General features: G+C 40.5%; 2 protein-coding genes across 3 annotated transcripts in view; one reads left to right on the top strand and one right to left on the bottom strand.

Annotated features, from left to right (window-relative positions):
• Window positions 1–5,525, top strand: part of LOC134614882 (uncharacterized) — a 32,638-nt gene extending 27,113 nt beyond the window's left edge. The window contains exons 8-14 of the mRNA XM_063459128.1: window positions 43–239; window positions 326–371; window positions 1,582–1,647; window positions 1,752–1,811; window positions 1,891–1,973; window positions 5,176–5,267; window positions 5,356–5,525. Coding sequence (XP_063315198.1) covers window positions 43–239; window positions 326–371; window positions 1,582–1,647; window positions 1,752–1,811; window positions 1,891–1,973; window positions 5,176–5,267; window positions 5,356–5,390 — 579 coding nt within the window. The 3' untranslated portion in view covers window positions 5,391–5,525. The remainder of the gene's footprint in view (window positions 1–42; window positions 240–325; window positions 372–1,581; window positions 1,648–1,751; window positions 1,812–1,890; window positions 1,974–5,175; window positions 5,268–5,355) is intronic.
• A 74-nt stretch (window positions 5,526–5,599) lies between these two features.
• LOC134614883 (histone H3.3A) lies at window positions 5,600–11,523 on the bottom strand. 2 transcript variants are annotated; one of them, XM_063459129.1, is made up of 4 exons: window positions 11,414–11,523; window positions 8,083–8,222; window positions 7,690–7,843; window positions 5,600–6,338 (listed from the first exon to the last, which is right to left on the bottom strand). In XM_063459129.1, the coding sequence occupies exons 2-4, from the start codon at window positions 8,208–8,210 to the stop codon at window positions 6,210–6,212; spliced, it is 411 nt and encodes a 136-aa protein (XP_063315199.1). In that variant the 5' UTR covers window positions 8,211–8,222; window positions 11,414–11,523; the 3' UTR covers window positions 5,600–6,209. The 2 variants fall into 2 exon arrangements, with proteins under 2 accessions (XP_063315199.1, XP_063315200.1); XM_063459130.1 differs by having other exon boundaries at window positions 11,402–11,513.
• Window positions 11,524–20,838: the final 9,315 nt, after the last annotated feature.

Genomic DNA, 20,838 nt, shown 5'->3' with positions numbered 1-20,838 from the left:
CCAAGGGAACATCTGACCGGCTTAATGTTACACATTTTTCAGGCTGGCAATATACTAAACAAACTGAAGGGGGAGCCACTGATCTTCAGGTTGATCCGATGGCGCAGGAAAGATGGGGAGTTGTTCCGTCCTCTAATCCCGTATATCAAGATTGTCCAGGAAAAGATGCCCACGTTCCAGCTTCAGCAGGAGCATAGGAGCCAAGAAAGTGGGGAGCAGCAGCCTCAGCTGGAAGGCAGGTAGGGAGACGTCAGTCGCCACAGGTGGCTGAGCCTGTCTATGATGTCTTGTTAATAACATCAAATTATAATCTCTCTCCCCACAGGCTGATGTACGCTCTCCAATATCTGGGACAGGCTCAGCTTGGGATGGTAAATAGTATAATATCTTGTCAAAGGAGGAAAAGGTGGCTTTGAAAATAATAATAAATCGCCAGCAAAATTTTACCTTTCCTAAAACCAAATTCTATTTGTCTATATATCTCCTTAAAGTTTGCATTTTATTTAAAATTTTCCACAATTTGCTATGAATTAATTCCTATGACCACTCACTTTTTAGTAAATAGTCCTGTTTGTTGCATTTACTGTTGTTTTGGATCTCCCGTATGCTTTTGGCTCATTTGAGAAAGCGATGGTAATTCACAAGTGTGTGATAGTGAGTTTTAATTTGCAGCACACTACTTACCAGGGTCATAGTGAGAGTAGATTGGACACTATTGCAAACACTTAGATATCTTGTTTCTTTCCAAGGGCGTTCTGTCCCTTCTCAAAAAAAAATACATTAATGAATATAACATTAAAAATCCCCAATAACATGCATTAAAGGACCACTATCGGCATCCAGGCCACTTCATCTCAAAGTAGTAGTTTAGGTGTAGTGGTCCTTTTAGTTTTTACCCTATGTAAATCAATGAGAAGTGGCTCTACGCACATTTAAAACAGCAAAGTCAAACTTGGTTCTCACAGTTAACCTCCAATAGGAGTGCATGCGCATTTCGTCCCCATTGCTTTGCTCATCATTGAAGAGAATTGGATAGCACATATAGGAGAGCCTTGGCATCAGATTGCAGGAGGCAGACCGATCAGCTGTAGGGACTCGATCTCGAAAACATTTTTCCCATTTTTTTTTATTTGGCAACTGACATTCTGATCCAGTTCAGTCTAGGCACAGCCAGGGCACATATTGCACATGTGGAGGAGAAACATAAACATTTAATTTCTACCCTTCTCTGTCTGCTCTCTACATGCTGACTGCCAGGTGCACAGGACTGTGTTTATAACAACGATTGACCATGGAGCTAAGATGGACTCTCCCAGTTCAAGGATAGCGTTCTGTTGAATTCTACATTTATTTTTCTCTTCAAGTTTTCACAATAACACATTTATTACAAATAAAAGTTAAGCAAACATAAAACATCCCAAGAAGTGATTTTTTTTTTTTAAATTACTGTTAGTACAGAGAGATCTGAATGTATACTGCTAATATAATAACTCGGGGCATATGTTTGACTGACACCGGACCTATGTCATATAAATAATTTTTACAAACTGTGATGTGTATTATTTTTTTTTTTTTTTCCAGTTTGGGGGCAAAGAAGTTTTAGACATGGGCATTACTAAAGTTAGAAATCAAAATTGTCCCCCACAGGTAAGTGTTCTCTCTTTCTCTTAAAATCATTTTCAACATTTAACATGCTGTTGGTCCATGGCAGGAACTGGGTTAATAAACAGGAACTTCTTCATTGTTTGCAGGACGTATTGTTTGATATTAGAGAAATCGAAATAGTGGTACAGGAAAAGTCGTCAAATGAGGTTAGTTAAAGCCAGTAAGTGAGACAGGCTAAATACAGAAACGGTGCTGGTTTATGCAATGTCACCTTTACTTACACAGGTATTGTTTCGACATCAATATCCAGAGATCTCAAGCGTTGGACGAAGAACTGATAACAGACATGTCTTTGCCCTATGCGTTGTGTGAGTATAGAATATCCATTGAGAAATGCACCTTCCCTTTCTCCTTTAGAACAATAAGGTTTAGATATATACAAGTCGAAAAAGAGAAATAAGTGTCAATGGTTTTTGCAATTCCATTTTATTGTTTTTCCAATTTTGTCTTTGGGGGTTTACTAATGTTTGTATTCTAAAGTTTTATCCACTACTTTCCATCAGACCGTCGTAAAGTGTACATAATGCACTGGGTGCATTATTTCAGAAACCAGATTAATCTTTTTATTTTAGTTTTTAAAGGTTATATTTTACATAGCAAATGGTTTAAAAGGACTGTGATTCCTATATTCATGCCCTGATCAGTAAATCAAAGCAGGAGTAGCACAGAAGCCTGATGGTAACCTTCTCTACTTAAAAATATTGAAAAGTAATCTATAACTTCTTAATGAGAGCCCTCTGATATCTGGGACGTGTTATTGGTGGACATTTGACTGTGCTTAAAGGGTTACTCAAAGCTTCATAACCACTACAGCCAACTATAATGGTTACAATGCCAGGAGAGCAGTGCAATTTCTCTTTCCAAGTTTATACAAAGAGAGAGAGTGTGAGTGTATTAATATAATATAATATACGCACACAGAGAATACACAACCGTGAATTATACAGGATGTGAAAATTGAGTGGTATATGAACCCAGCAATTGCATTATTTCCCTGTAATATACACTTTCCCATTCTGTAACTTTTATAGTAAAATATATTTTAGGGATTGGCTTATTGTGTTAGGATTCCTATTGTTAGTGCTAGAATTTCTTCACTCCTAGAGCAGCACCAGTAACGATTGTACCAGTTTAGTGAGAGATTAGGAGAGGGCTAAATTTAAAATGGTGTCTGCTGCTTCTCAAACAAATTTTTGGACAGACTTTAATGTATAAGACTGTCAAACCATGCAGTTTGAAAACTTGATCTACCCGTTTTAAAGAAGACAGATCATGTACTATATACATTATAGTTTGACTGGCTCTGTTCCGTAACTCATCTCCCATTTCTTGGCAACAGCTGCAAATAGCAAGTACTGCCTGGTAGCATGTCTAAGTGCTGTCTTTACATTAAATTAACTTTAGGAATATAAACCTGTTTTCTTTAACTGTTTAGATTCAGGACTCCCTTATATAGTGAAACAATGGAGATTTACTTACCTCTAGTTCCCAGGCCCATTTAGCTCAGTGCATCGCTATAGGGAAAGTTTAGGATCTTCATGCACAGTGTAAAGATGGTATACACCAGTTCTTTAATTATTACAGGACTGTTCCAGGAAGTGCCTCTAGTGGCTGAGTGACAGCTGTTAGAGGTGGTCTTAGAACACAGTGTAAACATTTTGCCTAGCTGAGGCTGCAATGACAGTCTCTTTACATCAGAATAGTATGCTGCTACATATGCTAAAAATAACTAAAATGTTGGCATTATTGTCCCATAATACATAGTTCATTGTTTTGTATATTACAGCTACACTGTACTCACCTTGGGCACATTAAAAATGTATAAAAGGCATAAAAATACACCAAATTCATAATATACAGCATGAGCCTGCAATCTTGCCATTTCTGAAGTTAAGGCATTACTTTGGTTGTGTATATTGTGATTTAAAGGGACACTGTAGTCACCAGAACAACTACAGTTTAATGTAGTTCTGGTGAGTATAATAGCTCCCTTCAGCCTTTTTTCATGTAAACACTGCCTTTTCATAGCAAAGGCAGTGTTTACATTGCCCCCTAGGTACACCTCCCAGTGACCACTCTCCTTAGATGGCCACTGGAGGTGCTTCCCCCCCCCAAAAAAAAAAACAGCACTGCCATTCAGCATGGGGATGCTGAATTTTCCTCAGATGCATTGATTCAATGTATCTCTGAGGAGGTCCTGACTGGCCAAAACAGCATTTGGCCCTGCTATGTGCTAATTTTAGCCAATCCAATGCTTTCCCTATCCGTTATTTTGAGGTCACAAAATTGGTGGAGCCAGCGCCAGACTTGCGTTGGAAATAAGAGTTTTTTAAACTTTTATAGGGGGGCAAGCCACCTAAATGGTGGGTTAGACACTAGGGTCAGGAATACATGACTTTGTATGGCTCTAGATTTTGTGCAAATTGCTTAAATGGATGTTAAAGGAACACAAACTTATATTCCTGACCCTATAGTATATAAAAAAAAAAAAAAAACACCACAATCAAACCCCCATAAAATAGCAGAATCGTAGCGTTACTCCAGTCTGCTGCTTGACATCATCAGAAGTGTTGTTCTGAGCCTATCACAATGCTTTCACATAGGAAACCATAGGAGTGGCTGACTTTGAATCAATGCATCTCTGAAGAAAGTTCAGTGTCTCCATGCAGAGGGTGGAGACTTTGAATGCCAGCACTGCCCCATGAAGCACCTATAGTAGCCATCTGAGGAGTGGTTAGTAGAGTTATCACTAAGCTGTGATGTTTTAAAAAAACAAAAAAAAACACTGCATTTTCTCTGAAAAGACCTTTACTGCAAAAAGCCAGAAGGGAATGATTACTCACCAGAACAAATAAGCTGTAGTTCTTCAGGTGACTAATGTCCCTTTTCTCCATCGCTGGTCTTTTGGTTTTGATGATCTTGACTAATCCAATGGGAAGCACTGCATTGTGCCAATTTTTATATCCTCAGATATGCTTTCAATCAATGTATCTCTATGGGGAATGTTGAGAGTGTGCACACTGTGCAGCAGCGAAAATCAGTGTGTACATTTCTCAGACTGCAAAAACTAGAGCCACTGCATTAAGCTGCAGTTGTTTTGCAGACTATGGTGTTCCTTTCAGTATTGGCTATGGCAAGGTATGTGGATATAGGGCATATGCAACCATTAACCTAATTTTAGCAGAGTTATATGTGTGGCCATTTAAAAGAGGTTTTCTTTACACCTAAAACATATGGTATCTGACAAGTGCAAGCATGCCCATGATTAGGCCTTGCACTTTGTAAATATTCTGTGATGGGTGGCTAAGGGCAGCCATTAAATAATTCCTCATAGAGGACTAGACCAGCAAGTACAGTAGCACAATTGGTGTAGCTCTGCAGTAGTGAGGGATGTATTTAGAATAACTTTGCTTGAGGATGGATAAATAGTGCCACTACCCACCACCACAAGAAAATTAAATGTATTCTACAAACCCTGCCCCATTACTCATTTATCTTGTTTGTTTCTAGAGAAAAAGAAGCAGGGCCCGATACCACATTTAAGTGCTTGGCTTTTAATGCACACACTCCTAAGGAATGTGGAGAGATAATAAGACGCATTGGTAAGGATCTGTCTTGATTAAAAAAAAAAAAAAATACTAAAAACCCTAGTGTACATGTTCAATCCGCTAGTAATTGTATGTTTTGCAGCAACTGGATTCAGACATACAGAATGGTTTGTCTAAAAAGGACAATATCAAGATGGTCTTACAGGACTTTTCTACATTGAAGACCAAAAATTGCACTATAACCCAAAAAGGCCAGTGCTTCCCAAAAAACGATGTATATAAAAGTACTGTACTTGGGTATAACAAAGAAATATATTTTTCTAACCATTTATGACATTGGTGGACAACTCCCTCTAGGTATTGGAGATTAATTAAGGCAAGAGACATGAATGTAAAACTGTTTAATTTAAACACAATATATAAAATTGCTCTTGTAAATGCACATTATGTTGTATAGCTGCCTGTTTAACACATTGATCTGTTAAGCACCTTGGATTTCCAATGATTTGATAAGTTTAAACAAGAGTATGCATAAGTTGGCCTCAACTCTATTACAAGCATTTATCCTAACTAGTTGAATGTAGCCTTTAAAAATGCCAAAACGAGTGATGTTACATTAACTTTCAAACCAGAAACTCAAACACAATGTTAGAGACACCTATACAAATGATTGTGTTTCCTGCACTTGTCATTCTAGTCAAAGTCTTGCTATAGCATGTGAATTGTTTGATGTTCAAGTCTTAGAACAGATTTGGCTTCTCTAGTCAATGTACAGCTAGAATTCACTACCGTGTATGTAAGCAGATCAATGACATACAAAGCACCAGCTGCCATCTCCAACAAAGACCAGAAGGGGCATGTGAAGTTAAGCATTCACCCTGAGTGATAGATGGAATTATTTGAAGAAAGGAAACTGATCAGAACAAAAACCAATAAAAACAAAAGGAACACAATCTAAAACCAAGTTAGAGCGTTTACTAAAAGCAATCCCATTCTTTATGCCCTCTCACCCCGTATTCTACGGGCAAGCTGAATGTCCTTTGGCATAATTGTAACTCTCTTGGCATGAATGGCACACAGGTTAGTGTCTTCAAATAAGCCCACCAAGTATGCCTCGCTGGCTTCCTGCAAAGAGGGAAAGAAAGACTGCGTTAAACACACATCACATCTTTAGATCAGACATTAACATATGATCTGAGAGATCATCTATTACTTGTCAATTTAATCTCTTGCCCTCAGTAACAAGCAGAGACCATCACCTAAACGTCACCTGCTTGGTTCCAAAAGTAAATAAGACTGACTATACTTCCCATAAACCCTGCCTATTTTGGAATGTGTAATAAGAACTGTATACCGATTCCAATTCATGGAACATGAAGTCATATGCACAAGATGAGCTGCCAAAATAGCCATTTCACCATGCATGCAGTACACTCATTTGTAACATAGGTAAAGTTTGAGATTCTTTAATAGGACATGCTCAACATTAAACACTGCAGCTCACTGTAATGTTACCTAGAGTGGTCTTCATATTTTATGTGAGCCTGTTTCATGGATTAAAGGACCACTAGTGCCAGGAAAACAAACTCGTTTTCCTGGCACTATAGATTCCTGAGGGTACCACCACCCTCATGGCCCCCCCTCACGCTGTGCTGAAGTTGGAGGAAGAGGTTAAACACTTTCCTTTCTCCAGCACCGGGCTCCCTTCCTCTCATTTGGCCGTCATCGGCTGAATGCGCAGCCAGTACATAGGAAAGCTCTCACTCGAGGCTGGATTAACCCATATGTAAACAGTTTCTCTGAAATGTAGAAATTAATCCAGCAGTAATTTGTCACCAAACTGCAGTAGTTTGCTTAGAATGCCCCTTCATTGTATCAGCCCCACAATGCATTAAAATGGAGAGTCCTTAAAATAGACTAATCACCAGAATTAGTTCAGCTCAATGCAATAATCTGTGCCTGCATGCTTTATTGTAAACACGGTTTACATTGGTGCCTGGAAACACCTCTACTGGCAGACAGCTACTAGAGGTACATCCTGCAGTGTGCAACACTGGCATTCAGCGTCTCCATGCTTTGCATGGAAATTTCCCCCTAGAGTCACATTGATTCAATGAGACTGACCGGCATGGCGTTTTACCACACACACACACACACACACACACACACACACAATAGCCTCCGTATTGGTAACCATTGGATTGGCAGAGATAAGATTGCTCTTCTCCTGATATGCCTCTATGGCTGAGATCAAAGTTTAATAGGGGCTGAGCAGCTAAGCCTTAGGAACACTATATAGACAACTTTCGGCCCTCCAGATGTAGACTACATCCCACATAATGCTGGCAAAACCTATGGAGTGACGAAGGTTGTCTATTTAAGGTTCCTTTAACATCAACCTACAATTAACCTTGTGGCAACCAATACTACTAAGTGTGAAAGTAGTTACTTGAAGCATTGATAAACAAATTCATACCTGCAGAGCACCAATGGCAGCACCCTGGAAACGCAGGTCAGTTTTAAAATCCTGTGCAATTTCTCTAACCAGACGCTGGAATGGCAGCTTCCGAATCAGAAGTTCAGTAGATTTCTGGTAACGACGGATCTCACGGAGGGCAACAGTTCCAGGCCTAGAGGACAGAGTAATGTTAAATTTTGGCAATATTCGCAAAGATACTTTAAACACTGCAGTTTTTTACTTTACCGTTTTTTCCCATACAAATATTTGACAAATAAAGAGTGAGATTTTATAGTACCCTGTCAGGGGGCTTTGAGCAATAAGAACACAATCTTATCAAACAAACTGACAATTGAGCACCTGCACCACTAAAATGGTTATGGTGCTTTGAGTTCCAAATTCTGAATTTACCTGTAGCGATGTGGCTTCTTCACTCCCCCTGTGGAAGGTGCACTCTTCCTGGCTGCCTTGGTGGCAAGTTGTTTACGAGGAGCCTTCCCTCCTGTGGATTTACGGGCAGTTTGCTTTGTACGTGCCATGGTCTTTTATTGCTTAAAAAATACAAAATAAAAGTTAGAATCTGAATGCGGTAAGTTTGTTAGATGCAGTTACACATACTATGAGACTAAATGTTAGATTCCTACTGCTTGTGTCACCAACAGAATTAAGGACTGGGTAACTTTAAAGGAACACTCACAACAACTCAAATGATTTCTCCAAACATGACCACTTCAGTGCCGTTGGTCTGCAGGTGCAACAATGTATAGCAAAATACTGCACATACAGAGTTTAACAAGTTCCAGTCTGGCCAATATCAATTCTGCACAGAATTGCATTAATAGGTCACTGGCCATTGGAGGACCCTTAGCGCCTGACAGGAAACCAGGTAAAATGGCAAACTGCTTCAAAAACAGTTTGCCATATTACTGGAAGACAGTGCCTAGGTGGTGGTTATGATACTTAAATTTATCCCTTGAAGTTTATTTATGTTATAGTGACAGAAGTCTATAGACAGTCTTACGTTAGGTTAGAGAGACTTACAGAGCTCCAGTCGCTCATTGGCCACACACTGACAAATAGATAGAATGCATCAGACTAACTATCAATGTAAACCTTCCCTAAACTGCTTAGGCAAAGCAGGATGAAGTTGGGTAATTGTTTCAGATGCCAGAGCCCCGAATTTGTATTTTGAATTGCTGCAAAACCATTTACTCTGGAAGGTAGGAAAGCACTCCTACTCATACCCACACAAGTTAAATTAATGTAATTGTTATAGGGCTGGGAGTACATTCAGTAACTAAATATTTAATTGCCATTTAGGAGTTAAATAACTTATTTCTGTTTATATAGAGTCCAAATCACACCTCCATGTAAAGAGACATCTAGTGTTTTAACCTTTTAATGCACAGTGCTTAATTTAACATTTCTTATGTCCTGCTCTGTTAAAGGAACATTCCAGTGTTAAGAGCACAGTTTTGTATTCCTACACTATCACTATAGTGTTTTACCAAGATTGATATCAGCCAATCCAACGCTTCCCTATAGGAAAGCATTGGGAGGCCACTCTGCATAAAGTCAAATGATTCCATAGGATGAGTGCTTTATTGAAAACCGTGACTTCTCAGATTTTATTTGCCTTACATCAAGCGGCACACAGGTCTCCATGCTGCAGCATCATTTAGATGGCAAGGCATGCGATGGTCCAATTGCATGCTCTTTATTGAAAGGGGCCTACTGTGCATGCACAATACATTCAAGCTTCCCCATAACAAAGCATGAAATTAATGCCATTCTAAGGGGCTTTCGCTTCACGTGAGAATCTCTCTTCAGTGCAGAACTTCTCCAGTAGTGGTCATACTGACAGCGACTAGTCGTGGACTTTAACCCTGCAATGTGGACATTGTAGTTTCTGAAACAAATGTCAATGTTTTCCATAACAGGGTCACTGCATCTAGGCCACTCAATTGATATGAAGTGGTCTGGGTGACTAGTGTCCCTTTAAGATCTTCCATTTTCAGAAATCTTCATATTCAGGATTAGACCTACCCGTCCAGTTAAAAGGAACATTATTGTGGCAGGAATACAAATATTTATTCCTGACACTACAGTGCTTGAATGCATCTTAGCCCCCTCCTTCTCTCCTGATATTAAATGTGATTGCATGCACATTCATTCCCATGCTGGTTTCACCATGCCTGGCCCTGCCTCCGTGGCAGAGATCAATGTTGATGATCTCAGCCCATCAAACGATTTTACCACATTAACCCAATGGGATACTATTGTACATGCACAACAAAACACTGCGCTGGGCCAAGCACTGTTCAATAGGACACGGAGCTGTTGACCGCAAGTGCTGCACACTTGTGAGTGCACGTCTAGTGCCAGTCTGAGTGCCTGCCACTAGATGTTTAAGGACCACTATAGGCACCCAAACCACTTCAGCTTAATGAAGCGATCTGGGTGCCAGGCCCAGCTAGGGTTAACCCTTTCTTCTATAAACAAAGCGGTTTCAGAGAAACTGCTATGTTTATAATAGGGTTAATCCAGCCTCTAGTGCAGGGGTTCTCAACCTTGTCCTCAAGGACCCCCTACCAGTCCAGTGTTTAGGGATTACCTGGGTGTGTCTAAGGTGTTTAAAAAAAAAAAAAAAAAAAAGGACACCTTACAGTCTAAAGTGATTTTGCCCACCTTTTTCTAAACACCTTAGACACACCCAGGTAATCCCCAAATCCTAGACTGGTAGGGGGTTCTGAGGACTGGGTTGAGAATCCCTGCTCTAGTGGCTGTCTCGTTGACAGCCGCTAGAGGCAATTCTCACTGTAAAAAATTACAGTGAGAAGATGCCAGCTTCCATAGGAAAGCATTGAGACTGGCTGAGTGCGCAGCACAAGCATTCAGCCAGTCTCAATGCTTTCCTATGGACACTGGCATCTTCTCACTGTTTTTGAATGACAATTGAAAGGAGGAGGAGGAGAGGCCCCCGGCCGGCACTGGAAAAATAGGTAAATTGAACCTAGAGACCCTGGAAAACTAGTGTTTTCCTGACACTATAGTGGTCCTTTAACTAGTCAGCAATTTAAACACCACTTTTTTTACTGAAAAGGCAGTGTTTACAGTGCCATGTCCGCAGGAACATGCTACAGACACCATAACCACTAGATTAAGCAGTTATTGTTCTGGTGACTATAGTGTCCCTTTAAGCCTAATAGTAAAAAAAAAAAAAATCTGTCCATCTGTCCTCACTTTACACCGGTGACAATAAACAGACAAGTCACACATTATAACCCAGCACCACAGGCCGATACCTCTCCTCCCCAGCAGAGGCTTACTGAGAGCTGAACCCGCAGGGTGACGTAATCACTAACGTAAACACCAGGACGCGATTTCAAATGGTCACGTGGTCCCAACCAGCCAATTGCGAATCACCTAAACACACAGGGTACTGGAAAGCCCCGAACCCCCCCAACCGTCAAACCAGCACCAACGGTCGGTCACGCGGGGGGAGAAAGCAGACAGACACAGCGCGACCACACCACAGCTACCCAGGAGGCCCCACACACTGCTGCGGCTCTAGGACTACGACTCCCATCACGCTCTACGAGTCATTCCCGCGAATAAAAACTCAGGGGGAGTTATTGATATTAGAGCCGGGGATTAACGAAAACCCTTCGCCCGAAAACACCCCCCCCAAAAAATGTTTTTTTAAAAAAAATAAATAAAAAGCGCTTACGTAGTCGCTCACCTTTCCCCCGCGCGCTCTTTCTCTTCTTCTCGCCGATGCAACCAACCGTCTTCTGCGCGCCTATGAGGCGCTCGATCCTTTTATACCAGCGAGCCCTCTGCGCCGGGCCACGCCCCCTTACAGGGTGCGTCATGTCAAAGCGGACGTCCTGATTGGCTGCAGAGACCGCGGTCGTCACGCACATAGATATATTCTATGTCTATGGTCACGCAAGTGTCTCGTTCCGCTTTGCGCCCTCTGAGGACTTTCTGGCACTTGTTCGTTGATTGGTTTAAATCCTCGGCTTCTGGTTGGTCCTCAACGCCACGGTGTGATTGGATGCTGGTGGTCAGGAGTGGCCGATTCGAGCTCTCTGATTGGTTGACTTCAAGTAACTTTGCAATCTGTGATTATGGCCATGGTTAGCATACCTAACAAGTGTCCCTATTTAGGAGGGGCAGTCCCTATTTTAAGTCCAAATCCCTCTGTTTGTCTTTTTTGTTATATTGTCCATTTTGTTCTAGGAGCTCCATATTGTTGGTGTGTCTGAGTGTATAACAGAGCTCAACAGCAATAATACTCCCAGTAATGTGTCTTTAACCCCTTAAGGACCGATGGTGGTTCAGGACGGTTGATGGTCCTGAACCGTCATTACGGTAATAGTTACTTACCTGATCGCCGACGTTAAATAACATACTTTGTTCTTGCTATAAATTACATTATATACGGAATAAAAGTTGTATAAATTGTTAATTAATAAATCACCTAAAATTTCTCACAACAGTCCCAACCGTCATCACACCTCCACTCAAAATCAAAGTGTCCATTTGAAATGTTGTGGGATATGGGTTAGCGAGTCTCTTGGGTAGCATCTGCATTATTAACCCCTTCAGGACGGAGTCAATAGTGCACGTTCTGATCAAAACAAAATGTAAACAAAAAACTGGAATTTGAGCTATATGTCTGTTCAACCGAAATTCACCGCTGTCACATTAAGTGCCCCCACACTTATTATATATCATTTTGTTCAGGAGAAACCAGGCTTTAATTTATCATTAACTATTCATATATGGAACATAATTTATTATGAATAAAACATTTTTAAAAAGTGAGAAAATAAGATTTGTTTTAACATTTCTATTTCCGTCTGACATTAGCTGTGAATGTCATAATACTGTTTTTACTGCAAAAAAAATGCATATATTTGTAATCAGCGATGTCTCAGGAGTACAACAGTACCCCTCATTAACAGGTTTTATGGTGTTTTGGAAAATTACAGAGTCAAATATAGAACGTTCCATTTTCAAATTGAGATTTGCCAGATTAGCAATGTTACCTTTGAGGCGGTGTGGTAGCCCAGGAATAAAACTTACCCCCATAATGGCATACCATTTGAAAAAGTAGACAACCAAAGGTATTGAAAGTGGGGTATGTTTAGTCTTTTTTAGTAGCCACTTAGTCACAAACACTGGCCAAAGTTAGCGTTCATATTTGTTTTTGTGTGAAAAAAGCAAAAAAAACAATATTTGGCCAGTGTTTGTGACTACGTGGCTACTAAGAAAGACTGGACATACCCCACTTGCAATACCTTGGGTTGTCTACTTTTGCAAATGGTATGCCATCATGGGGGTAATTCTCATTGCTGGGCTACCATACGCTCTCAAAGGCAACATAACCAATCTGGCAAATTTCAATGTCAAAAAAATGAAATGCAAGCCTTATATGTGGCCCTTAACTTTCCAAAACACCATTAAACCTGTACATGGGGGGTACTGTTATTCTCGGGAGACTTCACTAAACACAAATATTATTGTTTTAAAACAGTAAAACATATTACAACAATAATATAGTCCATAAAAGTGCAGTTCGTTTGTAAAAAATGCAAAAAACTTCACTTTTACTTAGAATATCATCGTTGTCATACAATTTACCAGTTTGAAACACTAATATTTGAGTTCAGCGAAGTCTCCCGAGTAAAACAGTACCCCCCATGTACAGGTTTTATGGTGTCTTGGAGAGTTACAGGGTCAAATATAGTGCTTGCAAATTAAATTCTCTGCACTTTCTCCCTGTGTTGTCAGGCATGTCAATCAAATTTTATTTAATCAAATCACCTAATTATGTTAAAAGATTACTTAAATATATATGTAGAATTTTAATATATATGCATTTACAGGTATTTAAATTCTACGTGTATACTAATGTAATCTTTTATGTAATTATATGTATTTATCTATATATATATATATGTGTGTGTGTATATATCTATTATATATATAATATATGTATATTATATATATGTAACGTCATTCTAAGTGTATTTTAATACTAATATATATACTTATATTAGTATTAAAATACACTATGTATGACGTTCAATATATATATGTATATATATTATATATATATATATAATATATACACATATATTATATATTTATAAATATATTTATTTTATTTTACACATGTTTTAATGATTTTTTTTTATTACTTCCCACCAGCAGGGGGACTGTGTGATATTTCAGACAGTCCCCCTGATGGCAGATCCACAGCCAGCTATAGGGGGCCATGTGATCGCTCTTTGAGAGCGATCACATGGCCCCCGGGGGCTTCTTTTGCAGTGGGGGGGCTGCCTGGGCTGTGAGGCAGTCCTCCCGAAGCGGAGTGCCGGGAAGGTAAGTATCCCGGGTGCTCCAGGGCTCAAAGCCGTTACGGCGTTCTATGCCGCCGCAACGGCTTTAAAGCCCACTTAAAGCGGTACGGCATAGAACGCCGTAACGGCGTTAAGGGGTTAAGGACACAACTTCAGTTTGCATGCTTTGTCCTTAAAGGGGCACTTCACTCCACTAAGCAAATAAAAATATTAAAACACTATCAATCTGATTCACTAAAGTGAGAATTCAAATTGACGTTAACTTTTTAGGCCAAAGTAGCATCGGAAACATAGCTGATTTATTTGTATTTCTTCAGTTTGGCTATTATGGCCTTAAATTTGAGAATCACTTTGAATTCTCAATTTAGTGAATGACCCTGTATTTGAGGGTATATGCACCCCTCAATGAAAACAAGCATGCATTTAATTATGCATTTTATTGGGATATCTATAGAATTTAGTGAAACCAGACTCAATGATATAGAAATATAGTCTGCTACATTAAGCTCTTAGATTGATGGAATTATGAATACCTGGAGAAGAATACCTGGACTGTGATAAGAAACTATAACCCAAAAATCAAAAACTGGAAAAGGTGCCAGTTTCAAAAACAGAGTCTACGATTTGAGGAAAATAAACTACAACAAAAAGATGTACTGCAAAAGAACATAAATACACACTTAGTTACAGAAATCTTTAGGGGTATTGTCTACAAAGGAAAAAATATATATTTACTGTGATCTAATCCTATCAAAGAAATATTCTATCATCTATACAACATACATAAATCTCTGAAAGATCCCCCTGGTTGTGCCATAATCTCGGGGACTGGTTCCCTGTGACACTCTGTGACTGCATGGACTGTCATCTACAATGCGCAGTTCAGACTTCCAAGAGTTATTTAAGGGAATAAAAGCTTTTACTTTCTCAACTACTAGTGCTCAAATGAAAGGAAACATATTTTTGGTTGGGACATGGCACTGCCATGGGGTCAAAGTTTGCCCAATCATATGCCAACATTTACATGATTTTGTGGAAGTTGGGCCACGTCTTTGGAACTGGCAAAATATATATAGATTAAACATCACATAGTATGAGAGATACATAGACAATCTCTTGATAATTTGGGATGGATATAAACATACATGTAAACAATAAGGATTGGAATCTCTTTTTTGCAATGGTTGTAAATAATGAGGAAATACTTTTTTTGTGGATTTATACCTGTAAGAGATTGTTGCACAAGCAATCGATAATAACTTCAGGATATAGGAAAAACATGGCAGGCAACACTTTATTGCAAGCTAGTAGTTGTCACTTTAAGGCAGTCTACTTGGATACACCTTAGGAGGGGTGTTCCTCCAAGGAGACATTTGAAGATCAATCTAAAGATTTGACAAATCGCATATTACAAAGCAGATATTCACTTAAAGTGGTTAAAGTAGGCCATAAGTTAGCAAAATGCGTCACACTGGAGGAGGGCCCCATTGCACCAAGTGATCAGGGCTACGAAGTCTCTCCCCAAGCGGCAGCTCTCGAAGCATTCTGATTTTATCTTTTGTTTTTAAATAAAAACGCTTAGGGATTTGCACTCATTATTAGAACAAAATGATCACAAGATATCAAGAAGAAAAAAGAAACGGTACAACATAAAGCTGGGGACAAAGGGAACAAATGTAAATGATGATGAGGATAAGAAAAAATAACCAACCTTTTGCATGAATATATCAATCAATATAATAGACATAGAAACATAGAATGTGACAGGAGATGAGAACCATTCTGCCCATCTAGTCTGCCCAATTTTCTAAATACTTTCATTAGTCTCTGGCCTTATCTTATAGTTAGGATAGCCTTATGCCTATCCCACGCATGCTTAAACTCCTTTACTCTGTTAACCTCTACCACTTCAGCTGGAAGGCTATTCCATGCATCCACTACCCTCTCAGTAAAGTAATACTACCTGATATTATTTTTAAACCTTTGCCCCTCTAATTTAAGACTATGTCCTCTTGTTGTGGTAGTTTTTCTTCTTTTAAATATAGTCTCCTCCTTTACTGTGTTGATTCCCTTTATGTATTTAGATGTTTCTATCATATCCTCCCTGTCTCGTCTTTCCACCAAGCTATACATGTTAAGATCCTTTAACCTTTACTGGTAAGTTTTATCCTGCAATCCATGAACCAGTTTAGTAGCCCTTCTCTGAACTCTCTCTAAAGTATCAATATCCTTCTGAAGATACGGTCTCCAATACTGCGTACAATACTCCAAGTGAGGTCTCACCAGTGTTCTGTACAATGGCATGAGCACTTCCCTCTTTCTACTGCTAATATCTCTCCCTATACAACCAAGCATTCTGCTAGCATTTCCTGCTGCTCTATTATATTGTCTGCCTACCTTTAAGTCATCAGAAATAATTACCCCTAAATCCCTTTCCTCAGATGTTGAGGTTAGGACTCTATCAAATATTCTGTACTCTGCCATTGGGTTTTTACGTCCAAGATGCATTATCTTGCACTTATCCACATTAAATGTCAGTTGCCACAACTCTGACCATTTTTCTAGTTTACCTAAATCATTTGCCATTTGGCTTGTCTCTCCTGGAACATCAACCCTGTTACATATCTTAGTATCATCAGCAAAAATCAGGCAGTCAACATCGTTCATAAACATCTCCCATTATTAAGATGGTATCAGATGATTTGTATGGAGAATTATGTATGAGGAAATCTAAGGGCTAAAGTGGGGCTAAATCAATCAAAATGCATAGATGTGGAATAAATAGATGTGTATGCTGTAAATATGGAAATAAGATCAGTCATTTATGTCATTGGTTATAAATAAGGAATTTGAAAATAAATTTTTAATCAATTGCTACTCAGGAAGGAATCGTCTATTTAATAACATGTAGTGTGTGCCACAAACAGTATGTAAGTCAAACGAAACAAAAATTGAAACAGAGAATTGCAGAACATATTTACAGCATCAAATCTGTGATTGAAAAATAAAGTGCAATACCTAGATGTATTAGAGCATGTGAAAGAGGGGATCTTTCCTTTTTTGCAATAAAAATGCAAATTAGACCCCAGAAGTGGAAATTTAGTAATTTACAAAGAAAGTTATTAAAGGACTCCAAATGGACTCAATCTAGAATGGGATCCTAATCATATATTTGGACATTACGTTAGTTCTGTCAAAGATCGATGAATGTATCGCATAATTTACATTGTATCATCTTGGCATAAGTATATTGTGGATAATAGGTCCTGGTACACGTATATAATGATGATTATACTGAAATAATTGTAGGCCACTTCCTACTTAGGGATTAACATAAATTTTTTTGAATGAAAAATACAAGTAATCTTTTCATTTTAATTAAGTGTAATGTCTCACGAACTCAACCTAGAAGTTATGATTAGGCTTTATGTCATATTAGTTCAATGGAGTACACTGAAGTTGGTGTTGTCCCTCACTATCTGGCAAACATATGTTGTCTATTAGAAATGCTCCAGGCCCATTGTAAGGCAACCTTCGGCACTCCAGATGTTTCGGACTACACCTCCCATGATGCTTTGCTCTTGCTTAAGTATGGAAACTTAAGAGAGATGTAGGTGGACAAAACATATGTAGACTGGCTGACAATGACATTAGTTAAGGTAAAGCTGGCTTTGCGCACTGTGCAAATGCTCTTACTGCTTCAGTCTCTCTAACGCTGTTCCATTTCATCTACATTCACTACAGTAAGAAGTAAGAAGGTTAGGAGAGGAGTGGACCAGCGAGTGCTAGGGGACAGTCCTTAGAATGTGTAAAGCTAGTGCATCATTGGACGCATTTATGCCAGGCTCAGGGTGCTGTCTGCACAGTATGCCCTTGGTTGGTCATCCTGCACGATTGGAAGGCAGACATGCATTTACGCCAGGCTGACAATCTAATTATTTGTGCAGACACACACCCTTTTTGGCCATGTTTGTCTCTTTGCACGGTTATGATTATGTGACTCACATCAGTGGCCCACCCTTTTACCCCTCGCCCACCGAAATCCTGCTTCACCGGACACTGGTGTCAGGGGGTATGGATTTACTTGAAAGATGAAAGCGAGAGTTTAGCATAGGGTATGTGTTTTCTGATAGCTATAACCTGTGAGTTTCCCTCCAGCACCACCTCCACCAGATACATGACGCTTGGGAGGGGTGACTGTTTTAGTGTTTTCAGTTGATAAGATTCTATAATTAGACCCATTGTAATTTTCAGCAGCGGCCCAATGGGCTCTTAATATGGCCCTAAACCATTCCTGTACATTTTTTGCAGTGTGACAGGATGTTTTATCCTGCTGAAAGCGGCTGGTGCCATCAGGAAACACCACTGCCATGAAGGAATGTACGTGGTTGTAGTGGAGCTCCTACAAAAGTATGCCTTTTCTCATGGGACAGAGTAGCCAAAGTGATTAAAGCTTGTCACTTTCCCCTGGGATAGAGCTGCTAGAGTGAGTATAGCGCTTCACAAGCATCAGCCAAGGCTTGATGAAGGGTAAACTGGTCTGAATTTATTGGGTAAAACTGATCTGAGTTTATTGGTCTGAGTTCACCCCCTGTTACCCTACTAATAGGGGGTATTTATGAAAAACAATGAATTGCAAAACCTGGGCGCTTTGGTGTCTGGAACATAGCTGACTTAGCACACAATAATGTAATTACCTACCAGACACCTGGGTGCCTAACAATAATAACCATGAAAATACATGTTCCCCTATACTATAGTTATCCCCACGTTTCTTACATCCCCGGATAGCTCTGATGTGGAGGAGGTGACTAGAGTCCGGTGCCAGTTGCTAATACCCATCACAGTAGTCTGTAACAATCTCTGGGTAGGTGGTATGTGTAAATGTACCATCCACATAAATTCCAGGACCCAGGGATTTCCATCAGAACATTGACCAGAGCATAGCAATGCCTATGTAGACCTGTCTTCTTCCCATACTGCGTTCTGCTGCCATCTCTTCCTCAGGTCCACAATGCACATGCACCCGGCCATCCACCTGATCTAAAAGAAAATGTGATTTATCAGACCAGGAAACTCCGTTGAGCACCCCTGATCCTCACCACCCCGTTGAAACAATACTAACTGATGCACTGGAGGGGTGCTCCTGAGCACCCTGTTACCTCTATTCCACCCCTGGAGTGATCAGCAGGGATGAAATGGGTATCAGTCTCAGGCTTAGTGGCACCTGGTAGGAATTGTTTTTTAATCACTCCCTGGAGGGTGAGTACACATTTGAAACAGTGTAAATCAAGTATCGACTGTTGTTTGGTGCTACTGCTATAATCACTCAGCCGTCCGAGTTGAGTAAGGGACACTAACTAATGAAAATGCTCAGATCGAGTACGAGAGTACCTTTACAATGATTACTTCAAGCACCATTGATTTGAAGTAGTCATGGTGCCTGGAGTCTGTATGTGCAGGATTTTGTTTTAAAACGCATTACCCCCTTGGCTACTAAAGGTATAGCTCCATCTACAGCAGCCTTACTACCCAGCCGAGAACAAAATTTCAGGCTAGCTAATCTTAATTATGTGCAAAATTGGTGTCTGACCTAAGCATGCTGGCGCCAGTCAATGGCAGCATGGCCACCATGTTCGTGCCGCCTCCGTCCACCACTCAGACTGTCTTCGCTGACCCCCCATCGTCAGCCAAGAAAAATCAGTCTGAGGGGAGAACTTGGACTCAGTGATGGAACCAGGTAAGTTTTAGCCCCCAACTGCGACATGGCAGATGGGGGTATAAGGAAGGTTTTAAACCTTCCTTATTCTAATGTAAGGATATATAGCCTTATATATATATTTTAAAACTTTTTTTTTTTATTTTGGAAGGTGGCTAGCCAACATCAGCCATCCACCACTGGCAAGTGAACAATAATTCCAAATTTGGATCTTGCTAGATGCATTTGGTCTCTAATTATCGTAAAATCTGTGCTTTGTACATATTTCAAATTCCATACTTTATATAGGATTCGGTTGTGAAATGCACTGACAGACACCGAATAGATCCAGCCGGTTGATGCAAGTTCAGTCAGGCTGACCGAATTCTGACCGGAATTAGCTTTAATAAATATGAGAGGGGCGGGGCCAGGCCGCCGAGCGAGATGGTCGCATGTCAGACCAGCTCCCGAAATTTATAACGAAAGAACAAGCAATCAGTTAATTTTGGCATAAAAAGTTGACAAAAATCGGTGAAACACATCGGGTGGAGAGTACCGGACCCAGGGTGAGGCTGGCCCGACCGGTTTCAGTCCCCTGGGGGATGAATCCTCACTGGCATCAACTAGGCCTACTCCGGCGGTGAGTGGGGCAGACGGTCGCTGCCCCGCTATCCTGCTCATCGGTGCTCAGACAGGAGCCAGACCCGTGGAGCTGTGGCCCCGTTCCCCCCCCCTATGGACCGGGGGGGTGATCCCGGTCCCCACCCCCGCATGCCCCGACCATCCCGGGAGCAGCAGCAGGGCCGCCTGGATCCAGCACCAAAGCGCAGCGTGCAAGATGGCGGAGACCAAGGATGCTGGCACCAAAACCGGCAGTGAGGCTCAGAAGCGACCCACACCGCTCCCCCTGCACAGAATAAACTTGCGGGCAGCACCGGCTAGAAGCGGCACCTTCACAAGAGACCACAGAGCGCAGAGTCCACCTTTAAAATGTCGGAGACTGCATGCCCAGCTATCCATGCCCGAGGGCTGCCTGAGGCACCCTCCCCTCTGACTTCTCAAGGACGGACTGCCGAAGGACGCCAAGCAGGAACA

This window comes from Pelobates fuscus, chromosome 6, assembly GCF_036172605.1.
Source record: "Pelobates fuscus isolate aPelFus1 chromosome 6, aPelFus1.pri, whole genome shotgun sequence".
Classification (NCBI taxonomy): Eukaryota; Metazoa; Chordata; class Amphibia; order Anura; family Pelobatidae; genus Pelobates; species Pelobates fuscus.
The sequence above is the reverse complement of the archived record's forward strand: the minus strand, read 5'-3'. Positions and strand labels throughout refer to the sequence as shown.